Source organism: Bombus vancouverensis, chromosome 3 (assembly GCF_051014615.1).
Source record: "Bombus vancouverensis nearcticus chromosome 3, iyBomVanc1_principal, whole genome shotgun sequence".
Classification (NCBI taxonomy): Eukaryota; Metazoa; Arthropoda; class Insecta; order Hymenoptera; family Apidae; genus Bombus; species Bombus vancouverensis.
Window position 1 is genome coordinate 10,870,888 of NC_134913.1, and position 24,491 is coordinate 10,895,378.

The following is a 24,491-nucleotide window of genomic DNA, read 5'->3' on the forward strand; positions in this document are numbered from 1 at the left end:
AACATTGTTTAATCGACAAACGAGAAATGTATCGTTTACATTTCATATCGGAAGAACTTTAATTCGAATTACAAATTTACTTCTGTTACGTACAGTTTCAAAATATTAATCATTCAACATGAAAATCATTCAAATGAATATAGGAATCGCAAAAGATAATTAACAATTCACCATGGAAATTAAACAACATTAAATATAATGCTTACAAATTTTTACATATTCAATTCAATGAATGTAAAACATTACTAAATTGATATAAAATTCATTAAGAATAAAAACACATTAACATTCAATGCAATGTTTCATAATTTATAATGCTCCATATAATGAAGATAAAACACAATAACGATTATAACAAATTGTTAAAAGTGCACAGAATGCACGAAATATGCAAAAATATATAAAACATTCAACGTCATATATACATTAAATTCATTATAATATCCAGTAGATGAAACAATTTTCTACGTAGCTTTCAACCTTCTAATCTATATTAAACTATGAAAGCAAATTAAAGATTCAAACTACATTAAAACATGTATATACACACATTACAAACAGAAGATGTCTCAATGGACTCAATGTCTATTATTTATATGCATTATGTTACCATATTTACCTGTCATTATTTATAACAGATCGCAAATAAACCAGGAAATTATTAAAAGAATTTATCTTCGATCGATCAATCGCATTCAGTACGAGAAAACAAAGCAATTCTATTTTTCACATCTTCGTAACGCGATCGAAGCCGATATTCCTTTTGGAGCGCGACTGTTTCCGATGGAAAGCGGCTTCAGGAGGCCGGAAGCAGTCGGCTCGATCGAAAACAAAAGCTGGTTATGCGTGGATTTCATGGATCCGGGGGAAATAACGCGATAGCTTCGATATTTTCGTCTCGATTCCAATCCGCGCGAGAGGTTATGCAAAATCCTCGGTATCTGTCGATGAAATCCCGCTGCCGACGTACCGTCAGGCGTGAAATTTTCAATTTAGTCGGAGCCAATGGCCGCTCGATTCGCCGGACCTCGGCTCTCTTCTGCTTCTTTTCAAGATCCTTGCCTCGTCCACCAGATTTCGACTAAGCTGCTCGCGTGTAACTGCCCTCCACGCCAACGTAAACGCTCGGACATTTCGAGTGACCCTTGAATCCTCCGGTTCAGCGAAAATGAAATTACTCCTCATAACGATCGTGATGTGCAGATTGTTTTCACTTAGTGTCTTCATTTTTACTTGTCGAAGCTATTTCGTAGTTTGGATTGCCAGCTTTTTGTGTCGTTGGAGTTTTCACGAGTTTTGAGATTCTTCGGTTCTATTGTTATTCGGTATCTTTCTATCAAGGAGCTTTTTATATTGCTAACAATAGTTGAAGCTCTGGATCTTCTATATTATTAACAGTATCTGGAATTCTATATCCTCAATAGCCAAAGAAAACGTTATTTGAGATTCTTTGCTTTCATTGTTATTTATAATATCTTTTTATTAAAGATACTTTTATATCACTAACAATATGTAGAACTCTATACTGTCTATATTATTAACGATATTTAAAATCCCGTACCTTCTATTGTTATTGACAATACCTGAAATGTTACATCTTCCAAAGCTAGAAAAATAGGAATTCCAAAATCTACGCAACAGTCTTCCCCAACGTTCTACGTTTCCTTTTTAAACTTTTTAAACTTCATGACAAAACATTTTTCTTTCTCTACCCAATAAATATTTCCAATCCATTTCCAATGGAATCGAACGAACCAAAGTAGCTATTTATTACCCTCGATGGAACATTCGAGCTGGTGCTTATTTCCTAAGTACGCACACAGTTTTTTTGTTCATTACATCAAATAATGTTTTTACGCACGAAGGTATCCAACAATACGTGAATGGCCCTGAAAGAAACAGGAAATGAGGTTGCTAGACAGCCCCGACGGGGCCGAGTTTCTTGGATGTGAAAGAAGCAATTTAATATCGTCTCTCCCGACGGAATAAAAATACGGAGATAAATAGCTCGTAACTTGCAGCTCGACAGCCCTATGCGAATCGGAAGTACGATTACTGTCGTCCACCAGTGGGACGGCGCATGCACGTTCCTGTCACGAGGCATCAGGATGGATACGTGGACGTGCAGTCGCAGGAAACGGACCAGTGGCAATCGATTCGAGCTTTATCGACTGTACCCCTAGTTTTTTCTTTCGTTCAATATATATAGACTTTGATAAATACGTAAAATTATCTGAAAACTCATTGTCAATCTCTTTCTTTTAGCCGCGTAAGGCGTATAAATACGCCTTTAACTTCGTTACAAGGCGATGTCTTCCTTATTTTCAACGACAGGCAAAGATGACGAAGAAATAAATTGTTTGGTACGGAGGAACAAATATCATGGCAAATAAAAATTTTGTCTTAGGATCATATTTTTCGTGATTCCAAAATGATCGGTTTTTTTTTTAAATGGAACCATATATTTTTTAATCCTCTATAAAAAATTATTAATCTACTTATTTCGAAACATTACTAATTTAGTAGATATTTTGACTTTTATTTTGTAAAACTTATTGTATGAAAAAAGGGGAAAAAGAATAGGGAAAATAGTTAGCCTTACGTCTTTCTTTGTTTATTTCCTGAAAATCCCCTAAGTGGTTTCTACTGTAATAACGATAACGATGAATTCATAAATTTAAAAACAAGCTGATTATGAATTAAAGTAAAACGAGTGCGCCGTATGTAGTTAACAGCGATTGTCTTCTTGCACTTTATCGATCAATGACAAAAATATCATTCGATCTGAAAACCAGTTTCAGAATGTACCGAAAACGGTACACGTGGCTTTCATTTTTACGACACCTCCATTATCCTCAATATCAGAAGGTCTGACACGTCTTCGAGGCTTCTATCCTCTCGCAGGAACAGGATATGAGGAGAAAAGGGGTCTGCGCCGAGGTCTATCGATTCTTTTTGAAGTTTTTCTTCGAGTCACACCGGCGGCTGTTCGTGTCAAACGTCTGTCGGCCAAGCTTTGTCGTCTTTGCAGCGTCTGCATGGCGCATTTTCATTTTCTCCAAGAAGGGCAACATCCAGCCCTCTTGTCACGTCGTTGTCTCAGACATCGAGTGAAACAACGGAACACACGAACCATTCAGCGCTTTTTTCCTCGAAAACATTCGTCCTTTCATGGAGATTCGTAGAGAAAAAGGGGATTAACGTCGAGAAACAATTCCAGTTTCGAAATTCTCTGGTAATTTGTTCCAAGTTTCGCGTGCTCTCCAGAGAAACACGTACATTTTTTATGACGTTGAAGATAGCGTGCGACTTCGTTTGTAACATCGTTTTAAGGTTTCAATTGAAATTGTTCGTTATAGTTGTTTTATTTTGCCATTTTTATAATTGGCCACAAAAAGTATCTGGCTACGTGTTACGTATTTATTAAGTACTATTATTTATTATTATTGAGTATACATATATGATTCAAATACTATATTTAATATATTCTTTATAAAATTATGTTCTAGCAAGGAGAAAATAAATTGAAATTTATTTTTAACGAACACCTATTATTGTATTTTATAATGATGGACCAGTTGTTAACACTTGCTAATTATTACACGCCACTGTAAAACGCACTGAAAAGGACAAAAATAACGACGATAAAAATCACAAATATCTCTAATATTTGCGTAAAAAAAATAACTTTAGAAGAATTATTTTCAAAAACCGTTTAATTATATCCGGCCGAAAATAATAATCGCGAACAACTTCGAGTATTCTTAAACCACAACGTACTCCTCAAAACTACCTTAATAATATAAAATCACTTGATACACCTGGAAATTTCCATGCTCCAATTCTCGTAGGAGCCTCAAAATCTTGCAGAAACTTGTGGCAACTTCAAAATTTCGATGAACGAAACTTCTCACTCGATAATTACGCGACGAAAGCGCAGTGAAAGACGATCGTTCTTTCGTTCAACCGAAGTATCGAGAAGTTCATATAACGGAAGACGAGGCGTTTACGTAAAAGCTTCGAACTACTTTGTAAAATCTTCGAATGCCCTATGGACGCACGTTCGCGACAGATTCTCCTGGCACGTATTTCAATCGAGCGTTCGTTCGCCTGTGAAACTATCCCATTTGATCCCCTTTTCTTATAAGAACCGAGTCAAGAAAGAAGAATATTTTTACGAACAAAGGTGGAATAATTCCACGCACGATCTTTGAACCAATGCCAATGAAATATAGACGAGCTGTTTTTTGAATAATTTAAACGAGTAATGGAGAAACTGTAGCAGTGAAGGAGCTTTTAATTTGAGGAAATTGCTGGTAAAGCTAAAAACTTTGATCTTTGATTAATATCTTCTTGTTGAGTTATAAACGATTATAATAGTTTTGATTTAATTATATTTAGTTATATGGTCAATTAGTTTTTGGAAAAATTTGTATTATTTTTCCAAAACGTATTATTTCTATTTGTTGTTTTTATTTATTGTTTATATTTCTTTATTTATTATACATATGTATTATTTTTCCACATATATTATTTTAAAATAGTTCATATTATTTTTCTACTATGCTTCATCATTGATGAACGTAAAAAATAGATTCTTCGGTTTAGTTTCTTATTTTGTGTCATAATCCTTCTTAATAGAAAAACAATTGCGTTTTACGAGCTAGTAAAATAGTAAAATTATTTTTAAGTTTGAAAAAGTAATTTCAGTATAATCGATTATAGTTTGTGATATAATCTTTCTTGATGGAAGAATAATCCTATTTTCCGAAGTAATGAAATAATAAAATAACATCCAATTGAATTTCTTTTTCATGCGTGAAAGAGTAATTTAATTTGACTCGATTATGATTTGCGACACAATCCTTTTACGAAATAATTTTTCGTTTAACGAAGTAATGAAATAACAAACTGATTCCTAGATGTGGTATTTCAAGCGTAAAAAGGTAATTTAATTTTATTCGATAATAATTTATGACATAATCCTTTCATGAACCAGAGATTTTGTTTCATCGAGTAATAAGATAATAAAATGATTTTTAGTTGGCCTCTTCGGAGCGTGAGAAAGTAATTTAATTTTTTGGCTATTATAATGCCTGGTCTGTGATATTATCAAAACAGTAGAATTACTTTAACGAAGGAAAACATGGTTTATTTATTTTTCATCTATAAAAACTGATAAATTTTATTCGTACTTTTTCAAAATAGTCATTTATTGCAATGGAAAATCTGAAATAGTAAAGCATTTTTGTAATCGCTATTTTTTGTAGACGAAAATCTAATTTTAAATAGATTTTACGTATACAATGTTTGATTGTTACGGGTAATAAAATCTTCAATCTTTCTTCTAAAAGTGCGATACAATTTTATATATCTGTATTTTTGTTCAAATAAAACACATTGTAAACGTAATTTTAAAGAGCTTTACGTCAAATTTGTTCTGTAATATCAACGAAACCATTCGAAGCAGCGATTTGTTCCATAAAATGATTCTATCGTTTCATTCTACTCCTATTCGTTATCGATTTCGTAGGAAACGCGAAGGGACAGTGAAATATTGGCAAATGTTTAAACATGCCAGCAAGTGTACGTTCCATGGTACAAATGCCTCTATGAAATACCGTTCAAAGTCCTTTCTTCGATTGACGTTATTCCGCTTCACGTGTCAATTCTACCTGTCGTACAATTCATTTTCAAACGACGTTCCTCGTAAATGTCTATTCTCCCTGATGCCTTGTAAATACGTACGTATCGAATTTTCATAATGATAAGAAAAAGTCTTTAAACTATTAAATTGTTCCCATCGCGTCGTGTACTATTCGCAGCAATACGTATTAAAGTCGATGAAATTGCATTGAAATTACTCTCGATTCTTCGCAAAGAAAGTACAAACCATTCATACGTAACCAAATACTACCGTGATACTCATCTCCTAAATATTACACTTAGCAAATGTATTATACTTCGAATATTTTATGTATTTATAAATATTATAGGTATTTCACCGTTTCCAAATTTCCTATAAATATCCAATCATCTGCAGTCTATTTTTCTCCTAAACCGAGGATAAAAGTAATTCGCAAACGCTTCCCTGATCGCCTAATCACAGTCTTGCGAAACCCACTCCCCCTAAATATTAAATATATACTTAACAAGTACCATACTTCGAATATTTTATATACATACTTTTAAATATACTACGTGTATTTTTACATACTTTTATCTAGCTTCACTTGTATTTAAGAAAATTTTTAACTGAATTTTCGCCTACTCCCACATATCCGATCAGCTTGAAAATTGGCACGCGTGCATGGTTCCCGCGACAATGTACAATGCTTTAACACATTCATATGATAAAAAATTTACAGGCCGATACGACTAAAAATTGCACTTTCAACCACCCCGGAAATCTATAAACATCCACAGTTCATCCTCCTTGAAAAAAAAAAAAAAATGTTTAACAAATTCTTTCGTAATCACCATCGCGTGGCGTATCATTCACAGCAACGAAATTACTCTCGATTCTTCTCGCGAAGAGTGTGCAAAACATCCATACGTAAACAGATATCCGCCCCCATCCGTCCATCCAAATCCAGCACGGGCTAACGGGCCGCTTCTACTCTCGTCCTGTACACGCTCAGCCATTCATGTCCCATACATATTTATGTCGGTCGGTTGCACGTAACAGGTATCACCTTCCACCTAACCTCTCCCTCATCCTCTCTCTCTCTCTCTCGTCTCCTGTATCAGTACAGGTATACACGAGGCAGCGTGTGTCCGCTGACGCAGGATATCACGGTGAACATCACGTCGTGTCCGCCTATGATACGTTTGTTTCGTAACCAACTGGGCCAACATTGTGCATGCTACACGTCGCGTCGCACGGAAACACCTGCGCGTCCTCCTTAGTCATCGCAACGAGCAACGTTATCAGCGACGCTATCCTGACCCAAGAACAGTAGACGGAGCAGCCTTCGACGACGTCGTATCGCGGCGACGTGCCAACGTCGTTAACGCGTTCGTCGTTAAGGGGTGAGGTAACGGGTGGGTTGGTGACGAAGGTGGATGGCGTGTCTCCCGCGTCTCCGGGGAACGATACAATCGATGGGGCGATGGGTTTTCTTTTGTGCTTCAGGTTGAGGTATAGGTAGGGATGTAAGATAATGGGCTTACTACGTGGCGAAGATGATGGCGAGACGCTGTTCGAGAGGGTTGGTGATTGTTGCTGAAGGGTCCTTTTGGGGTGCGGATGGATATATCTATAATTTGAAATTTGATTTTCTTATGTTTTAAACAGATATGTTAATCGGAAGATCTCGTTGCGCAGGTGAGAATTATTGTCTTATTAGTTATTATATCTTTCTAACTAAACGTAATAATCTTCCTTTCTTTGTCACTATAGATATTCGTGTACTAATATCCAAAACGAAATTTCGATTTATATATCGAAAATATTTATGAAAATATGAAAATATGAAAATATGAAAATATTTCAATAAAAATTGAAAAGCGGAAATAAATAAGGCTGCAAGTGATGAAACAAAAGTTTCGTGGAAAATACCTTTTTGTTCGCCGAAATGTAGTTTATCGATAGAATATAACGAAACTCATTTATTATAGGTTCTGTGCTACTCTATATAATTTTACAATATTTTTAGTTTTATATTTCAAAGGTTTGTTAATCAATAACAAAAGTTATTTTATATTTTAAGTGAAAGTACCAGTACACATTGTCTGTCTTGATGGGATAAACGAAGTAGATTTATCTTTAATGTCGATGGCGAGTAATTTTATTTTCTTCTCTGTTATAATTCTTGTTTGATGTCCGAATTCTTTTTCGTTCATTACCTTTGCATCTCTCGTCATTCCGTCGTTTCATTTTTTTCCAACACTCATATTACTCATCACGTTTATGTTTTCCACAGGTATAGCGGGTGTATATATGTGTTTATATTACGTTTATTTATAGTATACGCTGTCCGCGTGGAGTGGTCACGTAACGAATGACGAGCAACGAAAATAAAAATAAATTCTTCTCGCAATTCAAGATGCAACGTACATGTCCGAGCACGAGAAGCTCGCAGGCACATTTAGCCTAATCTCGGAGACGAATCGTGTAACATACATCCTATATCACAAACGAAATGCTACAAATTAATAACACTTGCCTCCATATTTAGTGATATTGGTTTCCATATAAACGGCCTTTTTAAGGGAAAAAGAATTTTTTTTGAAAAGACACACACACAGTTTTTTTTATTTCCACCCTTTGCTTTTTTCGTTATCTAAACTCTTCAGGAAATGGTACAAACGATGTTTTTTTTTTGTAACAGATATTGAGAAATTATTAGCAAATTGTTAAGGAATATCATTGTAAAAAATGTTCTGTTTGCTGGAAAAAGAGAAGGATATTTACAATTTTGTTTCTATGAAATCAGTTATTGCAATTATCGAGTAATGCAATGGGATCTAGTGATGGTGCAAGTTCATGGCCAAGACTCTAAGCTCCGAGTTTACGAAGTTTCAGAGTTTAACAAGTTCCGTGTCTATCGAATTCCCACGAGTTTGGAATTGTTTTCGCTTGAACTTCTAATTTGTTTTAATCGCGAATGCTAGTCACGATGTTCCAGCTAAATTGATTTGTTTAACCTATTTTTTTAATTTCTTTGAACATTTGCGAAAATTTGATAAACGAAGATATATGTGAAAAAGTGGTTGAAATATTAATAAGACTTTTGTAGAACTTAACTTTTGTATAAATATTATAGATAGTACCAAAATAATGTGCAATTGGACAAATGTAAAAAAATTAGTTTTTAAATTGTAAAATTACTATTTTAATTACTACAAACCCAACATTTTCACTTCAAAATCTAATCTGACCGAATTTAAATTCTACGATTGACTTTTTTCCCTCCGATCTTTTTTATTTTATATACTCCGTATCTTATATGTATGTGTATTAATATTTGAATAAAAATTTCATTATGTCCATTTAATATTTGGGTAAATTTAAATATGTAATAAATATTTCGAGCTCAAAACCCTTTTCCATATTACAATTCTACAGAAACATCATCTGTGTTATAACTCTCTATGTAATTACATTTTCTGTACAATTTACAGAAATTTCTGTAACATCTTTTCCTCTCTTCTTGTAATTTCGCATGATTATAATAAATTACAATAAAGCAATAAACTAAAATTTGAATTCTCTTTGAAAAGATATGGAATCAATTTAAACACAAATTATTTTATCAGCGAAAGTGAAAAAAATCCTTTCATAGCCATTCAACAAACAGAACCAGAATTATCCTGAACCAAACCTCGTGCACGGTCCATCGACCGGAAGCTGGTGAATGATTCAAGCCTCCATCTTCCGCCGGTCCAGTAATTGGTACTACTCCACGAGGACGGCTAATGTTGACATCTCATTCTCCGGTTCAAACTAGCTCCCATTTCTATTACCGACGTTTCAACTTAAAAATCTTCCTTTCCGACAGCGAAGCTTCGCAGAAGCTGGCCACCCCAAGCGTAAGTGTGTCCGCACACATTTGCACAGCAACTTCTCCGTGCCTTCTTGTTCTCCAGCTCATTTTCCTCTCTCTTTGCGTCGACGCGTTACGACTTTATTTCTCCGTACCTAACTTCTACTTCTTCTTTCGCTTTTGCTTCCGATTCTTTCACGTTTGTTTACTGGTAGACTACCTGTATCGTGGAACTACGATTCGTCCAGTGTGTTCGTAGCGTCTGTTCGTTTTACTTTGGCTTTAAATTTAATATAGCCGAGGACGAAGATAAGTGGACAGATAACAAAAGTAGGTGTCCATGAAGTTTCGTTAAGTAAGGCAAGCTTAGATAAAAATTTAGATATTAATTTCAATTATTTATTAGACAATGTACGTACTATAAAAATGTATATACAGAACCTGGCGGAATAATATGTAAATATAACATAAAATACAAAAGTTACTATGTGATTCAATGTGGAGAAAAGGATAAGAAAAAACATAGAATAAAATTGTTTCACTCTCGGCTTAGTCTCCGAGAAAATCCAGTTTGAAATTTATCAAGTATATTAAAAACATGGCTAATCCAGGACTTTGGAATTAAATAAAATTATATAGGGTTCCACTAAAAGAAAATACCGATGATCGTGGAATCTGATAAAAGAATTACCTTAATAAAAAATTTTTTACATACGCGTCTTGAGACAGCGTAACTTTCTTCTGAAAAGTTTTTCTATACAATAATTAATAAGTCAGATATTTTATGTGATCCAACTTATCTGAATCACCCTGTACTGTAACAATCACGGATTACCTTGAATTAACTCCCGCCAATTTCGAATCAATAACCGTTCAGTTTAGAGATCAGAAATATGGAATTCCTTTCTATTCTCATAAGAATCGTAACATCTGTAGGGGATGTCCTCGAGGGCCCCGTAAGGAATCGCTACGACTACTATGGAAAACTGAACGATAAACGTTCGCGTCGAAGTAGTGCGCTCCGCCGGTTTTAATATCGGCAATAGCGAAAACAAATATGGCCACCGGAAGAAATATGGAAATATTCCGGGGGAAAAGCATTCAGAAGCGAGCATCAGCCATGACGAGATGGTAATATACCCTCGTGCACGATGCCCCTCTCTCGATTGCAAACAGTGGACGGCTTCGTGACAAAATGTGGACAAAGAAAGAGGATGGAAAATGGACAGAGAAAGCAGAAATGGAGGGGTAGCCTTTAGAAAGTATTCAAACTGCAAAGATGCTTTAGTTAGGGGTTGAAAATTAAATTTGTCTGAATGGTTCTTGGGAATTTTTAAAGTACATTCTTCTGATTTTTGTTTGCTTGTTGCGTTTCACGAGGCATGTCTTGATTAATCGTTGAGGTAATGGAGTTTGGGAAGTTATGGTGAAGTTGGAAAGGATTTCTTGGTACTTTAGATACCAAAAGAAAATCATTACCAAAAGAAAAAAAATTATTCTTTGCACCTTTTTCAAATTCTTTATAAAGATATACTGTTACTTCTTTCGTTATATTTTTAGAACTTCCCAATCTCTAACAACAATTAAATAAGTGTCCATCACGAACTAACAACCTCTATCTTCCAAGCAGTTAGAGGCCAATCAATCTCTCTAAACTAATTAATTGCAAACACACAAAAGACGAATTATCCATCTTTCCACCATTTTCCAAATACATTACTAATAAATTCAATTATCCCTTCTGTTACATTTTCTTAATCCAAACATCTAATATTAATTAACATCTTCTGACCTCTAAATATCTAAAAACCAATCAATCTCCTAAAACTAATGAATTGCGAAGATCAATCTCTCCAAACTAATTAATTACCCCTTTCCAGACACATTACCGTAAAACCTCAGATTTCTAACTTCGTCTAATCCCGATCAAAATAAACCAAAATCATCGCGAAACTTTCAAACTATTTAAATTCACAGTACTCGCTGGCCAGTACGAATAGTTGAATTTTCAGCCTGCTTTTTAATTTGTATCGGCGGTGCGTGGCACGAATTTACGAATAAATCTACTGAAAAAGAAGCAGGGAGATTAAGTTTCGAGCAGGGTGGCGGTATTTTTCCCCGAGGGTGCTTCGAGGATTGTTTATAGAAAGGCACCAGCGAAAGTCTCGCGCCGTAGAAAATGAAGTTTGAAGACCTCCACTTCTCTTCTTTTTTTCCTCTTTTTTTCGTCCCCTTTCTCTCTCTCTCTTTCTCTCTTTCTTCCATTTGATTTTCCAGCGAGACTGTTTCGGAGATTGTTTATGCGGGGCCCACCGATGAAACTTGCACGCGTGTCGGGTATAAACGTTTAAACTTCTCTCAGCCACTACGTTCGGCTTTTTAATTGAAATCAACCCCTTTCACGATTATAAATCCATACACGTGGAGAACTTCGGTTTTAAACGAGCGGATGCAGACTAAAAAATTATTTCGATAATGGAAAGCGTGTTATATTGACGAAGTTTTCATACGTACAAATTTTGTAACAAGTTTTCACCAATTTTTCTCGGTTTTCGAGTTTGGTAGAACGTTCTATGTTCCATGTTCGATGTTGGATATACTTTATATTGTATTTTTGATGAGTTATGTAATTATATAACGAATGTATAGTACTTGTGTAACTACAGTGGTTACGAAAGTACTTGTACATACTTTTACTTTCCAATGAAGCTTTTTTGTCGGGTTTCACAATCGTTTCATGCAAGTATTAAATTTTTATAGTCATATGAAAAGTATTACGAAATACTACGAAACTTAACCTGGTTGAACTTAAATAACTAGTTAATAAATGTTATAATAAATTCAATGGTGTACAAATGCTTTCTATAGTCGTTATACATTTATTCATATGACAAGCATTAAACATAAATATTCATACTGAATATTGAGATTTTTAGTATTATATAACGGATAATGGACTATTTGAATCTATTTAAGTTTTCTACGAAATATATACTCGCAAGAAATATTTTGTAATTTCTATGTATATTTTCGAACCAGTTCCAAACTTTACCAATATAATCATGATAATCGAGATATTAGCACAGTGCTAATGGAATTTCAAAATGTCTTATGTAACACGCGCAAGATACAGGTTTACGAATATCGAAATAATTTTGTGCGCTAACGTATATTTATTAGAGTAATCCAAGATAATTAATGTTAGGTATGCAAATATAATTTCTGTTTAATTAAAATAATCCGAGTCAGCAGATTTAATGCTTTAAGTCCTTTAATTACCGAGAATGTTACATCACTTAATTTGTCGACTTTCATCATAAATCTTCATATCCGTTAAATCTCTTGAATAATTAGTGTCGGATATGTAAGCATAATTAGTGTTTAATTAAAACGATTTGACAAGACTTAATACCTTATTACTGAGAATGTTACATCATTTGATTTCTCTACCTGCATTACAAATCTTCAAACCGGTTACATCTCTCGAAATTTCACCCTTTCAAGAAAACTACACGCTACAACACACACGTCATCTTCGTGCAATTGCAGAAAGCTCGCTTCCATCCTCATCAGAAGCTTTCTTTCGTCAACGCTTCGCACTTCAAAGATCCCTAAACATCCGTTCGAATATCTGCATCCTGTCTGATGTTGATCTTTGATCCCTCTGCTGTTTGATGTAACAAGAACAAAAAAAAAAAGCGAAGGAGAGTGAAAAAGAAAATGGAAATTCGTCGTCGACGGCGGATAAACGAAATGTCGCGAAATAAGAAGGAAAATGGCAGCTGGGAAAGCTTCGAGATCGTCTGAAACTGCTTTGTCGATTACGATGTGCTGTCGATTTGGATTTAACAACCGTTACGCTGATGAGACGCATGAGAACACGCGTCGTCGCCGTCGTCGTCGTCGTCGTCGTCGTCGTCGAAAGGACAATGAGGCACGGGAATTGTACAAAGGCATAAAGCCGGAGAGAAGCACGGCTAAAACATGCTTGAAACACGTCTGAATCGCGCGTGCTGCGCTGTCTGAAAAAAGCGGAAAGGAGTCGAGCATCTATTTCCGGTGCTGGGACGTCCCAGCCGACCAGAGAAGGGGATGCGATCGTTATTACAGGTATGAGGCTAGTTTTGTTTTAGTTGTTACTGCATAAAGAGATTGAAATGCAAGAACCGAGAACGCTGTATTAATAACGAGCATCTGCGCATTTTAGCTTTTCATTCTTAGAATGTATTTTAAAATTTGGCATATTAACGTGAAGAATAGATAAATCTGATTCTCTCATACACACGATCCATCATTTTAAAAAATGACGTGAAATTTTATTTTCATAAAAATCGATTATATATTTCCTTGTTGTAAATTTAACATTTCAACTCGACGAATAGATGAAGATAATTTTGTCAATACACATAACCTGGTTTTTTAGAAACGAGATCAGGTTGTATTTTAATGGAAATCAACATAAGAAGCTTTCTTAAAATTTAGGATTTCAATTTTAACAAAGTAAACAAGGATTATTTCCTCAGATATGTACAATCTACTTTTGCAAAAATAATGTCAAATCCTGTCTCAATGAAAATCAATATAAAAAGTTACATATACCGATAGAATTTCATCGTCCATCTCTTACTCGTTTAATTATAAGCTACATAATTAAAAAAAGTTTTTTCAAAATACATAAATAGACGTCGTTCAACTCTATCGATATCCATTAAAGTGTCATCCAACGTTTATTCTCAGTTCAGGCACGCAGACCGTTTAAAAACTATCAAACTCCGTTCACAAGTCCTACCTACCACCTGTTCGAAACACGTCCATCGAACGAACAACTTTGAAACAACTCAACAGTTAGTTGGCGTGTTATATTCAGCCCCATTCCTCCGCTTTCCATCTTTTCAACTTTATCGCGGACTCGTGTTCCTTTCGTCGAAAGCGTCCCCGCCACCTTCTTTTCCCACGTTTTCTTCTCGCGATCGAATGTCATCCTCTATTTCTCTGGAGACCCACTGTGTTTGTACTCTATTCAAGTGGATATTTTTATGCTTTGTTGGCCTCGTTCGATCGTGTTTAGAATTTCATGGCACGAAACGACGATTTATCATCGTGTCGCTACTGATCGATTCCAGATTACATTTTTTGGTCGATTTCCGTTCGATCCGGCTGTTGGAGGTCTTTAAACGTTTGGAATGAGTTTTGTGAGAAGAATATGGTGATAATATATAGATGAATGAAGAGATTGCATTATAGTTCGACGATTTTCTCAGTCACAACGTACTGATGTTGTTAGAATAAACAACATATTTAAATTTCAATTCGCCGCGCCTTAATCGCAAACCTCGTAGTATCCAATTCTCGCTTCCGATCAAATGTGACTCAAAATAGGATAGTGAATTGCAGAGTGAAGATAATGAACCGCAGTGAACGAGAAAAGAATTGTGGAAAATAACAGAAATTTTTTTTAAACTGAATGATACAGTTAAGAGAAACGATGAATAATTTGGAGAATGGCGCTAAAAAGGTAGAGGGAAAAAGAGGATGCGAATAGATTTTCCTAAATTAAATAATATAGCTAAGAAAAAGTCGCGAATAACGTAAAGAATATTGCGAGAAAAAAAGGAAGTGAAGGAGGAAAATATGCATAGGAAATGATTTTTAAATTGAGTATATGTGTATTCTAGCTAATTTTATATAACAAAATAAAATTCACAAATAATATAACTTCGAAACGTTTAATGTTAAAGCTGGATTGTTATGTTATGTACAATGTAAATTATTGAAATTTGTCAAAAATCGTTTTAAGAAAGCAATAAATTAATAAAACGATATTCTTTCAATTTCTGAGAATTTGATCGGAGAAAGTTGAATGTTTCATTTCACTTGCCGCGTTAGAATTTTTGTATCTTGTATTTTGTAACAGTTGAATTTAATCGAATTCTTAATTTAAATTTGTTCTTTAATGCTTAAGTCAATAATTTCTCGTCATCTGTTCTCCAATATCAATTAAAATTTGAATAGCTTTATAATAATATGCTGTGAGAAATGCACAATTTTTACGAGTTTTTCATAATACGTGTATAGTAATTACGAATATTTTTAAATATTTCCAATTAAAAAATGAAAAATTGAAAGGATGTAACATCTTCGAAAATACGATCGTTTAAAGGTCGAATTCTCCTGATGAATTCCTGTGGAAAGCTTGTGAACTTTAACCAACATATATCTCGACGCTAATATATTTTTTTTAAATATCAACAAAGGTGTGCCGTTTGTCAGCAATTAAAGTCAACTATTTCACCAGAAAGCGCGCGCTTCAAAGTAGGTTATTTTTTATTTTTTAGAAATACCTAGACAGCGGAATGTTTTTATGAAATATTTTATGGAATATTGCTTCGTCGACAGGCATTCTAATTTTTACGCTCTCATTGCTTCACGACAACAGGAAAATATTGAAATATTTATCATTGTCGTAAACATAGGAAATATAAATGTATGGAATGTCAAAAAAGATTCTTCGTGGCTTTGCAAAGTGATTCTATACCTTCGGATCGATGGAGATCTTTTAAAAATGTGGAGCACAAAATTGACCTTGAATATTAATTTGGATGCAGAATCTTTTTTGTTCGCATCGTATGATATTCATCACGAGGAACAAAAGTCTCAAAGGAGCCACGGATTGCAAATGACATCTTGGAAAAAGATACTTAAACTTCCATTAGTCTTCTTAATATATTTTATTTATTACATCGAAGCAATATATAAAAGACAAATGAACAACAATATACTGGTAGCATAATATAATATTAGTAGCATCAGCTCTCAAAACCATGACAAATACTTTTTTGACACGTATCATCTGTAGATTTGAAGAAATGATTATTTCTTCTTTAATAGGAGGAATTATTTCAGAACTTGTGTTCGTAAGTATCTATATGTAAGTACTCTTGAGTACTTGCACAATAAGTAGAGTGATGTATCTGAATAACAGATACTTTTCAAGTTAGGTATCTCATTAACAGATTTGGTTAATCATATTAAACCTGCTAAATTGTTTTGGTGGTTTTCGACCCAATTGTATTCTTCTAACGTTACGAAGTACGTGGAGTTTGGACTAAATACGAAAGAAGTCTTATTCAAGCGCAAGATTTCTCGTTTCAATGTTATGTTAATATCTTCTCCAAAAATATTACAACTTCTTTATGTTTACCAAAATGAGAGCGAGATTGAAATACAAAAATTGGAGGATCGTTGCAATGTTAATAACAATAGTCAGCAACTGATCTTGCATTTTAAGAGCTCGTAGCTCGTCCAGACGATATTGGTTTTCGATCGATTGGGTAATTTTACCGAATCCGTAACAACCGAAAACAGCGTTCACACAATTCCTTGTCTTCGCTAAAGATTACTTGCTTCGTTTGTTCGCCTGTTCTGTCATTTGCAGTTAAACAGGATGGATGTAAATACATTTTTCATTATGTTTTGACATTACGCTCGTAGAAAAAAGACCAACAAAAAACATTGGTCACAATCTATTGTAAAAAATAGATATCAATGTGGTTTCTATCAGATGCTCATGATCCAATTAAGAAGAGATGAAATAACATTTTTTAACTATTTTCTTCTGTCAATATCTACTATTTAATGATCCGTTGAAAAGAGTGAAGAGAGGTTTAACAAAATTAAAATCTTCTTTTAATCAGATACGTTTCCTCCTCCATTCTATTTCTTTCGAATTTTTATTCTTTGCACACGTATATCCTTCTATGTCATACAGCGCACCTTTACTTTGCTAACATGATGACAAAATTCTGTATTTATTTCTGCCATTCTCCACGGTTCGTGTACACTCTCCTCTATAACTCTTCCATAAATACGATAAAAAAAAAAAAAACGTATCGACCGATTCGGTTTTATTGTCCACTTTATACCATCGACAAAACCAAATGTCGAAAGCGAGCGAATCGGTGGTCTCACCGAATGCACGGATAAGTAAATGTGCAATTACACAAATAAACAATTGAATCGACAAGTGATCGGTTCGCCGTAGTGTGAATTAGCTATTATAGTAACAGCTATTACACAATTCATTGAATCCACTAATTCGTATATATTGAGAGCTGAACGTGCGACGTGAAATATAGAAATGTGTGGGCGTTGATAATTCGACAGAATTATTGAATCGTTCAAAAAAACCGTATCGTCCGGACGCAAAGCTGTAAAACTGTAAGCTGCCAAAGGCAACTAGTAGCAAGTGTAACAAAAACGAAGCTTCTCTAACAAACATGAAACATATAAACATATGAAGGAAAGCATAAATATACTTTTAAAGAACGTTGACACTCACCCGTGTCCGTGCTTCCAGGTAGAAGAATGGCATCGTCGCGAAACCAGGAGGTGACTGTCAGATGTTCCTTCACGTCTTCTCTTGCCGTGCAAGACAAAACCGCGTTGCATCCCTCCACCACCGGAGACCTGTTCACCCTTACATCATACCCAGGTACCGTCAACACTGAAATTCGAGCACAAACTCCAAATTAGAACTTTTAAGCTATTCGTAGCGAAATTGACGAAAAAATTGAAAGACAGCGCAGAATTAACGTTTGATTAAATTATCGTCGATATTGATCCTTTCGCTTCGGTAGTCCAGTTCGCCGAAGTACTGTCACTGAACGGAAACGCGCGCCAGAAATACGCACAGTGTGCGTGGTTGCTGTATATACGTTTTCCTAAGTCTTAAATAACAATAATTCTTATAAGAACCGTATATGAAATATCGTTTCACTGTCAATGGATTTAATAGATTTTTTAGCATGAAACAGTACACGATCGTTTGGATGTTTGAAATATATTGCGTGAAACCTTTTGATGTTGTTTCAACAATGAGTATCTTTAAGAAATGATTAATCCAATATGTCAATAAATCAACAGAAGATGTTCTGCCGATAACGAAAAAATATATTATTGACTACAGATAGCACTTGTATATGCATCATTTGGATGCCGGATATACGGAGTGGCGCCCGAAGCGGAAGGGTTAAAATTCGAACAGAAGCTCCAAATTAGAACTATTAAGCTGTTCGTAGCGAAATTGAAGACAAATTTTAAGACAACGCAGAGTTAATATTTTACTGAATTGCGTATGACTCGTTTCTCCCAATGTAACTTCACTCGTACTGATACTCGTACTTTCCAGCAACGAGTCGAAACGAGCAATTATTAATACAAACTTGATAACCAGACTTGACAAAGCGTAGTTACCCAATGCTTCATTAAACTTTCCTTTTTCTCCATCTTTCCTTCGTTTTTCTCTGAGCTTTACGTTTAAAAAGTTTCATCCCTTAAGGAGAAGGATGGAAAAAATGTTGCTGCAGATGTTTGCGCTGCTGTTTGCGTGGATTAAGCGGAGATGAAAGGGAAGTTTGACAAGTTTGGGGTTGTAGATTCCTCATTCTTTAGGAATCGGAGACTTCGAAACTGAGTTTATGGTAAGGGGTGAGTTATCGATTTGTTTTCGAGTGCGTTTTGTCGGGATTCTCTTGAGTGGATTAAAGTTACGCGAACTTGTAAAGGTCTTTGCTTTTCGAAGGCACAGATTTTTGTCTGTTTCTTTGTACGTTTCGAAGTTTCGAATCCAATCGCGAAGTCGTTTTGTACATTGGGTAGCAAGTTTCTGATTGATAATTAATGCTTTAAACAATGCTTTAAAATAAAGTTTTTCTCTAATTTGTATATTTCAAATAATATCTTTCAAATGTTAGTCGAGCATTAGTTATTTCAAATCCTACTTCATATCTTTCATCTGTTAGATTATTATAAGATTATTTAACAAGACTTTGCGTTTGAACCTTCATAATCATATTGCAGTAATATTCTCTATCTTTTTTGAGTTACAACAACGATCTTCTCTAATAGCCAAATATAATCTCCTGCTTGTAAAAGATATTTTCTAATAAAATATCGCGATTCATTTTTATCTAACGCTACAATGTAGCCATATTAAAATAGATACTAAAAATCTTCAATCAAAAATCACCTCAGCGATGCTCGAAAAATACTTCGATCCACAGCTGAAGTCAGTGTTGAGATTTACGAGAATGTAGAGAAATAATCTATTGCAAGGATCAATTCTCATAAAACTATCGTAAATTATTACCCTGAAACAAAATAGAACAATCAAGTACGCTTGTCGTTCTATCCACACGATCCAAAAGAAAGAATCGCGACAGTCGTTTTCGCCCATCCGCTATTTACATAAATCCCCTTCCGGACGAGGATTTTTCACAGAGCTCCACGTTGTTTACCGACACGTTTCGTTCGAATACCGATGCAGGAGCTATAAATCACGCGGATGGACGTGACATCCGTTTCCGACCCGACACGGAAAATTCTCAGAGTAAAAATCGACGAAACATCCCGGGAAGACGTTACCACCCCCGCAATGCCATTACGCTCGCGATTCCACTGTTAAATCGATAAAGTAGTGGATCGAAATCTTTCATTCCCGTGTTCCAATCTCCTTTCGCTACAATCGTTTACACGATAAAGTTGTTTGAGCGAATTTATCGAGAGTTATGTATCGAGATAAGATACAATCGTTCATGGAAGTATTTTTGGAGTTTCATTAATTACAACTGCAGTGAGACCCGATTATCACGGTTATATTGATAAAATTTGAAAGAAATTCAAAAATATACAGTGATCCGTATTAATTTAATTTAACTCGGACATTCCATAGAGTTTAAAAATTATTTAGCTTATCATTTTTTATTTAGAAAAAGTATATGCATTGGACAAGTAAAATATTTGTCCAATTATTTGTATTAATATATTAAGGACTGATTAATTTAGTCGTTGACTGGAGACGATTTTCATTCTTTTTTATGTAGAAACTGGAGTAAAGTTTATTTCACGGTGTATCGTCAATAATGCGTTAATTATCAGACACAAACTTATGCAATAATAATTCTGCGCACACCATGGTGCCAGAATATTAATGCGAGCCTGTACATAGAAGCCACAGGATATATATTTAGTGGACTTGTATATTTCGAAAAGATCACATATCGCTATGTACATCGACGATAATAATTTCGATTAAATCATATGATTTTAGAGTTCTCCGGTTTAATCTGTATTTAATATATAATAATAATATTAGTGACATTTATCTTATAGCTTGAGATGATAAATTAAAGGAGACAAATCCAACCAATCTGAAATTAAATAGCCTGATTTGAATTCTATACATTAAATTATATCACTCGATGATACCAGCTAAAGGTTAATTATTATCCAACTTCCAGTTACGTGAAATCATTGAACAACAAATGATTCTCGATTATTACCATTTTCACGTTCACGGACTCGTTCGGGTTTCCTCGGTGAAAAGAAAGGAGGACGTTTGTCGAGGTAAATTCCGTAGCGGAGATAAGATTAGCGTCGCATCCGGAAATTCGTTTTCAGCTCCAGCAGTTCCGTCGCCGCTCCATTTATTCCCAGATCTGACAGGTAGCTACGATATTGCTCTTAATAGCACTGTCAGCCTGGGCGTCACGCTGTTACGCGTCTCATTTCGGAGGCACAATTTAAGTATTAAACGTAACGCGTTTAAGTCACTCCTTCCCTGCTTCTGACATTCGAAAATTTTGCAATAACCCGGCTCCTCTCTTTTCCTCGCTTTCCATCCAAGGAAAACGCTGTTGCGCGACAGTGAACAACGTCGTTTAAACGAATTAGATTCAGTTCATAGTGTTAATTCAATACGTCCGGACAAGGCACTTGTCTGTCACCTGCATGTCAATTTCAGTTTTACGTTTAATACAATGTTATTTCGATCCTAAATTCTACTAGGCTTCTTCTTCTTCTTCTATGGTTGATGGAATTAATTGACAATTACACTGTTACAATAAGTTACAAATTGGACAGTATTTGGTGTTATTTTGTATCTCTTTTTAAGTATGGCGGATATTTGGGACAAATTGAAATTTCTAGTTGAGTAGTATTTTGTGTTCTTTCCCATTTGTGTGTTTCATGTTGCTATATATGGAGCAAGGAAAATGAAAATTCGGCGAAACATCAGAGGCATTTAAATAGAACTACTGACAGTCCCATCGTTCGTCTTTATGAAGTGTTAAAAAAGGAGAACGTGTCCATCACAGAAAAATTTGATAGCACGAGAGTGGACAGAAAACGGTGGAAAAAAGGAAATTCGAGGAAGCGTCCAATTGCATTTTGCAGATATGAAAAATGAAGAAAGTAGAGTGTGTCGTAAAAAAATTTGAAACCGAAGAAGCTAGAAAATGTTGGATATAAAAGAAGAAAGTTCGAGGAAATATCGAGTCAATTACTTCCTGGTGTCGTAAAAAAAATTAAGCAAATATCCAGAGACAGAATGTTTCATAGAAAGATTTAGTGGAACGGAAGGAGCTAGAAAATATTCGAATATAAAAGAAGAAAATTCGAGGAAACGTCGAGTCGATTGCTTTTTGGAGACGTGAAAAATTAGGAAGCCACTTGGAGAACGCCCCGTGACTGGAGCTGGCAAATACCTGGATAACGATCAAATTCCGTCGAAGGGGAGGAAAACGAAACGAAACGTGCAAACGAGGCCAATATGCGCAGATCTCCAGCGAACCGGGCAACGATATTTCCCGTGGATTCGCAGCCAACCCCAGGATTAAGTTTCTTTTCGATTCACGTTCCCTCGATATCGTGGCGCAGCCTGCAACGCCTCGATTTCTCTCGGTTAGATTGACGTAATCTGTTGAGGACAGACAGATCATCCGCTGAATCTTCAATTGGAAACATTGTCAAATATTTTTGTTAACTTCTTTATGTAGATACTGTATCGTTGAAATTATTATTACTCATTCGATGGTGCTTGACGTAATTATGAGGATAATTCTTTGACATAATTGAAGACGAGAATTTGTTGTTTATTTTTGATGATGTCTTTCTTTCTGATATTTTGTCGTTCAAGTCGTTGAATTACGTATTTAATTATTTTATTGTTCAAATTATTGGGTTCTTGTTTCGTTATAAACTTTTGGATACCAAGTTGAACATGAGATTCTATTGTTGACGACAAACGAAAGACAAATTTCTCTACAACTTCAAAGACAGTTTTAGAAAGATTAAACACTAAATCAGTGCAAGCCTTGTTAGAAAATTAGCCAATTAATGCACCGATACTTTATCAGCCACTCTTTAAAAACGAAATTTATAACAAACAGTAATATTAAACAGTCTCAGAATTGTCCAAATTAATCTCCAAATCTGATCCGCCAATTTATATCCCGTGATCCAGTGAAAAATAGTAATAACCGTGAATCATTTGTTGTTCACTGATTTCACGTAACTGGAAGTTGGATAATAATTAACCTTTTTAATTGACGATTGACGCGACGTTAAAAATCTCTTAAAAAAAGAAGAAAAACAGAGGAAAGGAGAAACCAAAAATTCCAAACAAACGACGAATCAAAATAAAAACCATTTCTCGATTCATCTCAGGATCAATTAATGATCCATTCGTTGTTGGTGCACGATGCATCGCAGTCGCTGTCGGAGGTCATCATCGGAAGTGGCGCGGCACGAGCGCTTCCTGGGATGCCCTTACGAGAAACTCGCGCCAAGTTGGCCGGAGAGAAAAAGAAAAGCACGTAGAAGGAAACAGAGAGAGAAAGAGAAGAGAAACGGCTCCCCTTTTTTCTCCAGACAATGCAGCTCTTCTCGGGAACAAGTCCTTTGGCGGACGACGAGGGTCGAGCCGATGTCATTTCAGATAAATTCCTCATAGCTTTTCAGCCGGGTCCAGGCCTCACCTCTGTATCTCGGCCCTTTCATTCCAGCGATACCGTGCATCGAGAAGAGAGCAAGGAACACGTGGAAATCAGCTTGCATCCCTCCTCTTTAATCGTGTGTTCCTTCTTGCGGTTAGTTTGATTTTTCCAGGCGCGATGAGTGTTCTTCTCGTTTCTCTCAATTTCATGCAACGGTATTTCTTTTCTAGCTTTGTGATTGACGTTCATGATTAATGATACGATTGATGTTTGGTGGTTTGAAGAGGTTGTTTTGGAAACTTGAAAATGTTGCACTTGTTCGTTGCGAGAACAAGCAATTGAGAAATTCTTTACTTGCACCTATTGCAGCGATTATGTCAAATTATTTATTTTCTTGTACTTTTCACGATGGACAATACGGTTGATGTTTGTTGGGCTTGTTATTTATCGCGGGAGCAAGGATTCGAGAAGTCGAATTCTAATTATTTCCATTATAGTCGAATATTTTATTTTATTTAAGTTTGCTAGAGAGATCATATAAAATTACTTTTCGTTTGTACAAAATTGTAATTTAATAGTATAAAAAAAAATGATATAACAAGCTTTATCTCATAATAAAATGCAACAATAAGCTGTTCAAAGATATTAAAATTGTATTAATAGGAGGAAGAAGGAAGAATTTAAGAATTAGTTGTCGAAATCTTTTTCATATCAGAACTCAAGAAGAAAACAAGAACAAAATGAATTTCTTCTTTAAATTAGCTAAAAATTAATTCTTATCGAAATATAGAATCTGTATATTCTACAATCCAAAAGAAAACAAATTTCTTGAACTAAAAACTCGCTTTAAAAATCTATTTTTTTTAAACTAGCTTCTAAACAAATTCTTAATTAATTAAACTACGCTTAGAAATAATCCCCTGCCTTTATATCTTAAGAATTTCACCAAAAACGATCAATTTTCCTTTCACTCGCTACAGAAGCGACAAAATTAATAATATCCGTACACGAGAACTTGCAACTCCTCCCCTAAACTTTGTCTCACATTGTCCGCTATCCTTCCATCTGATGAGGCAGCGATAATTAACGCGCGCAGCAGTTTCTCTTATCCGGAACCGCGGCACGAAACGCAAACTGCTCGAATTGCAAGCGAATAGCTCGGCGAATATATCCCAGTGTCCCCTTCACGACCAATTAACCGTTTCATTCGCGGTATCCGCGTCGGATCTGG

The 24,491-nt window shown here is 35.2% G+C and overlaps 1 protein-coding gene across 4 annotated transcripts in view; it reads right to left on the reverse strand.

The window, feature by feature from the left end:
• The window catches only part of Dscam3 (Down syndrome cell adhesion molecule 3), a 309,001-nt gene that overhangs the window by 25,011 nt on the left and 259,499 nt on the right, over positions 1-24,491 (reverse strand). For all 4 annotated transcript variants that reach the window (XM_076617056.1, XM_033349145.2, XM_076617057.1 and 1 more), the window contains exon 6: positions 17,827-17,991. In XM_076617056.1, coding sequence (XP_076473171.1) covers positions 17,827-17,991 — 165 coding nt within the window. The remainder of the gene's footprint in view (positions 1-17,826; positions 17,992-24,491) is intronic.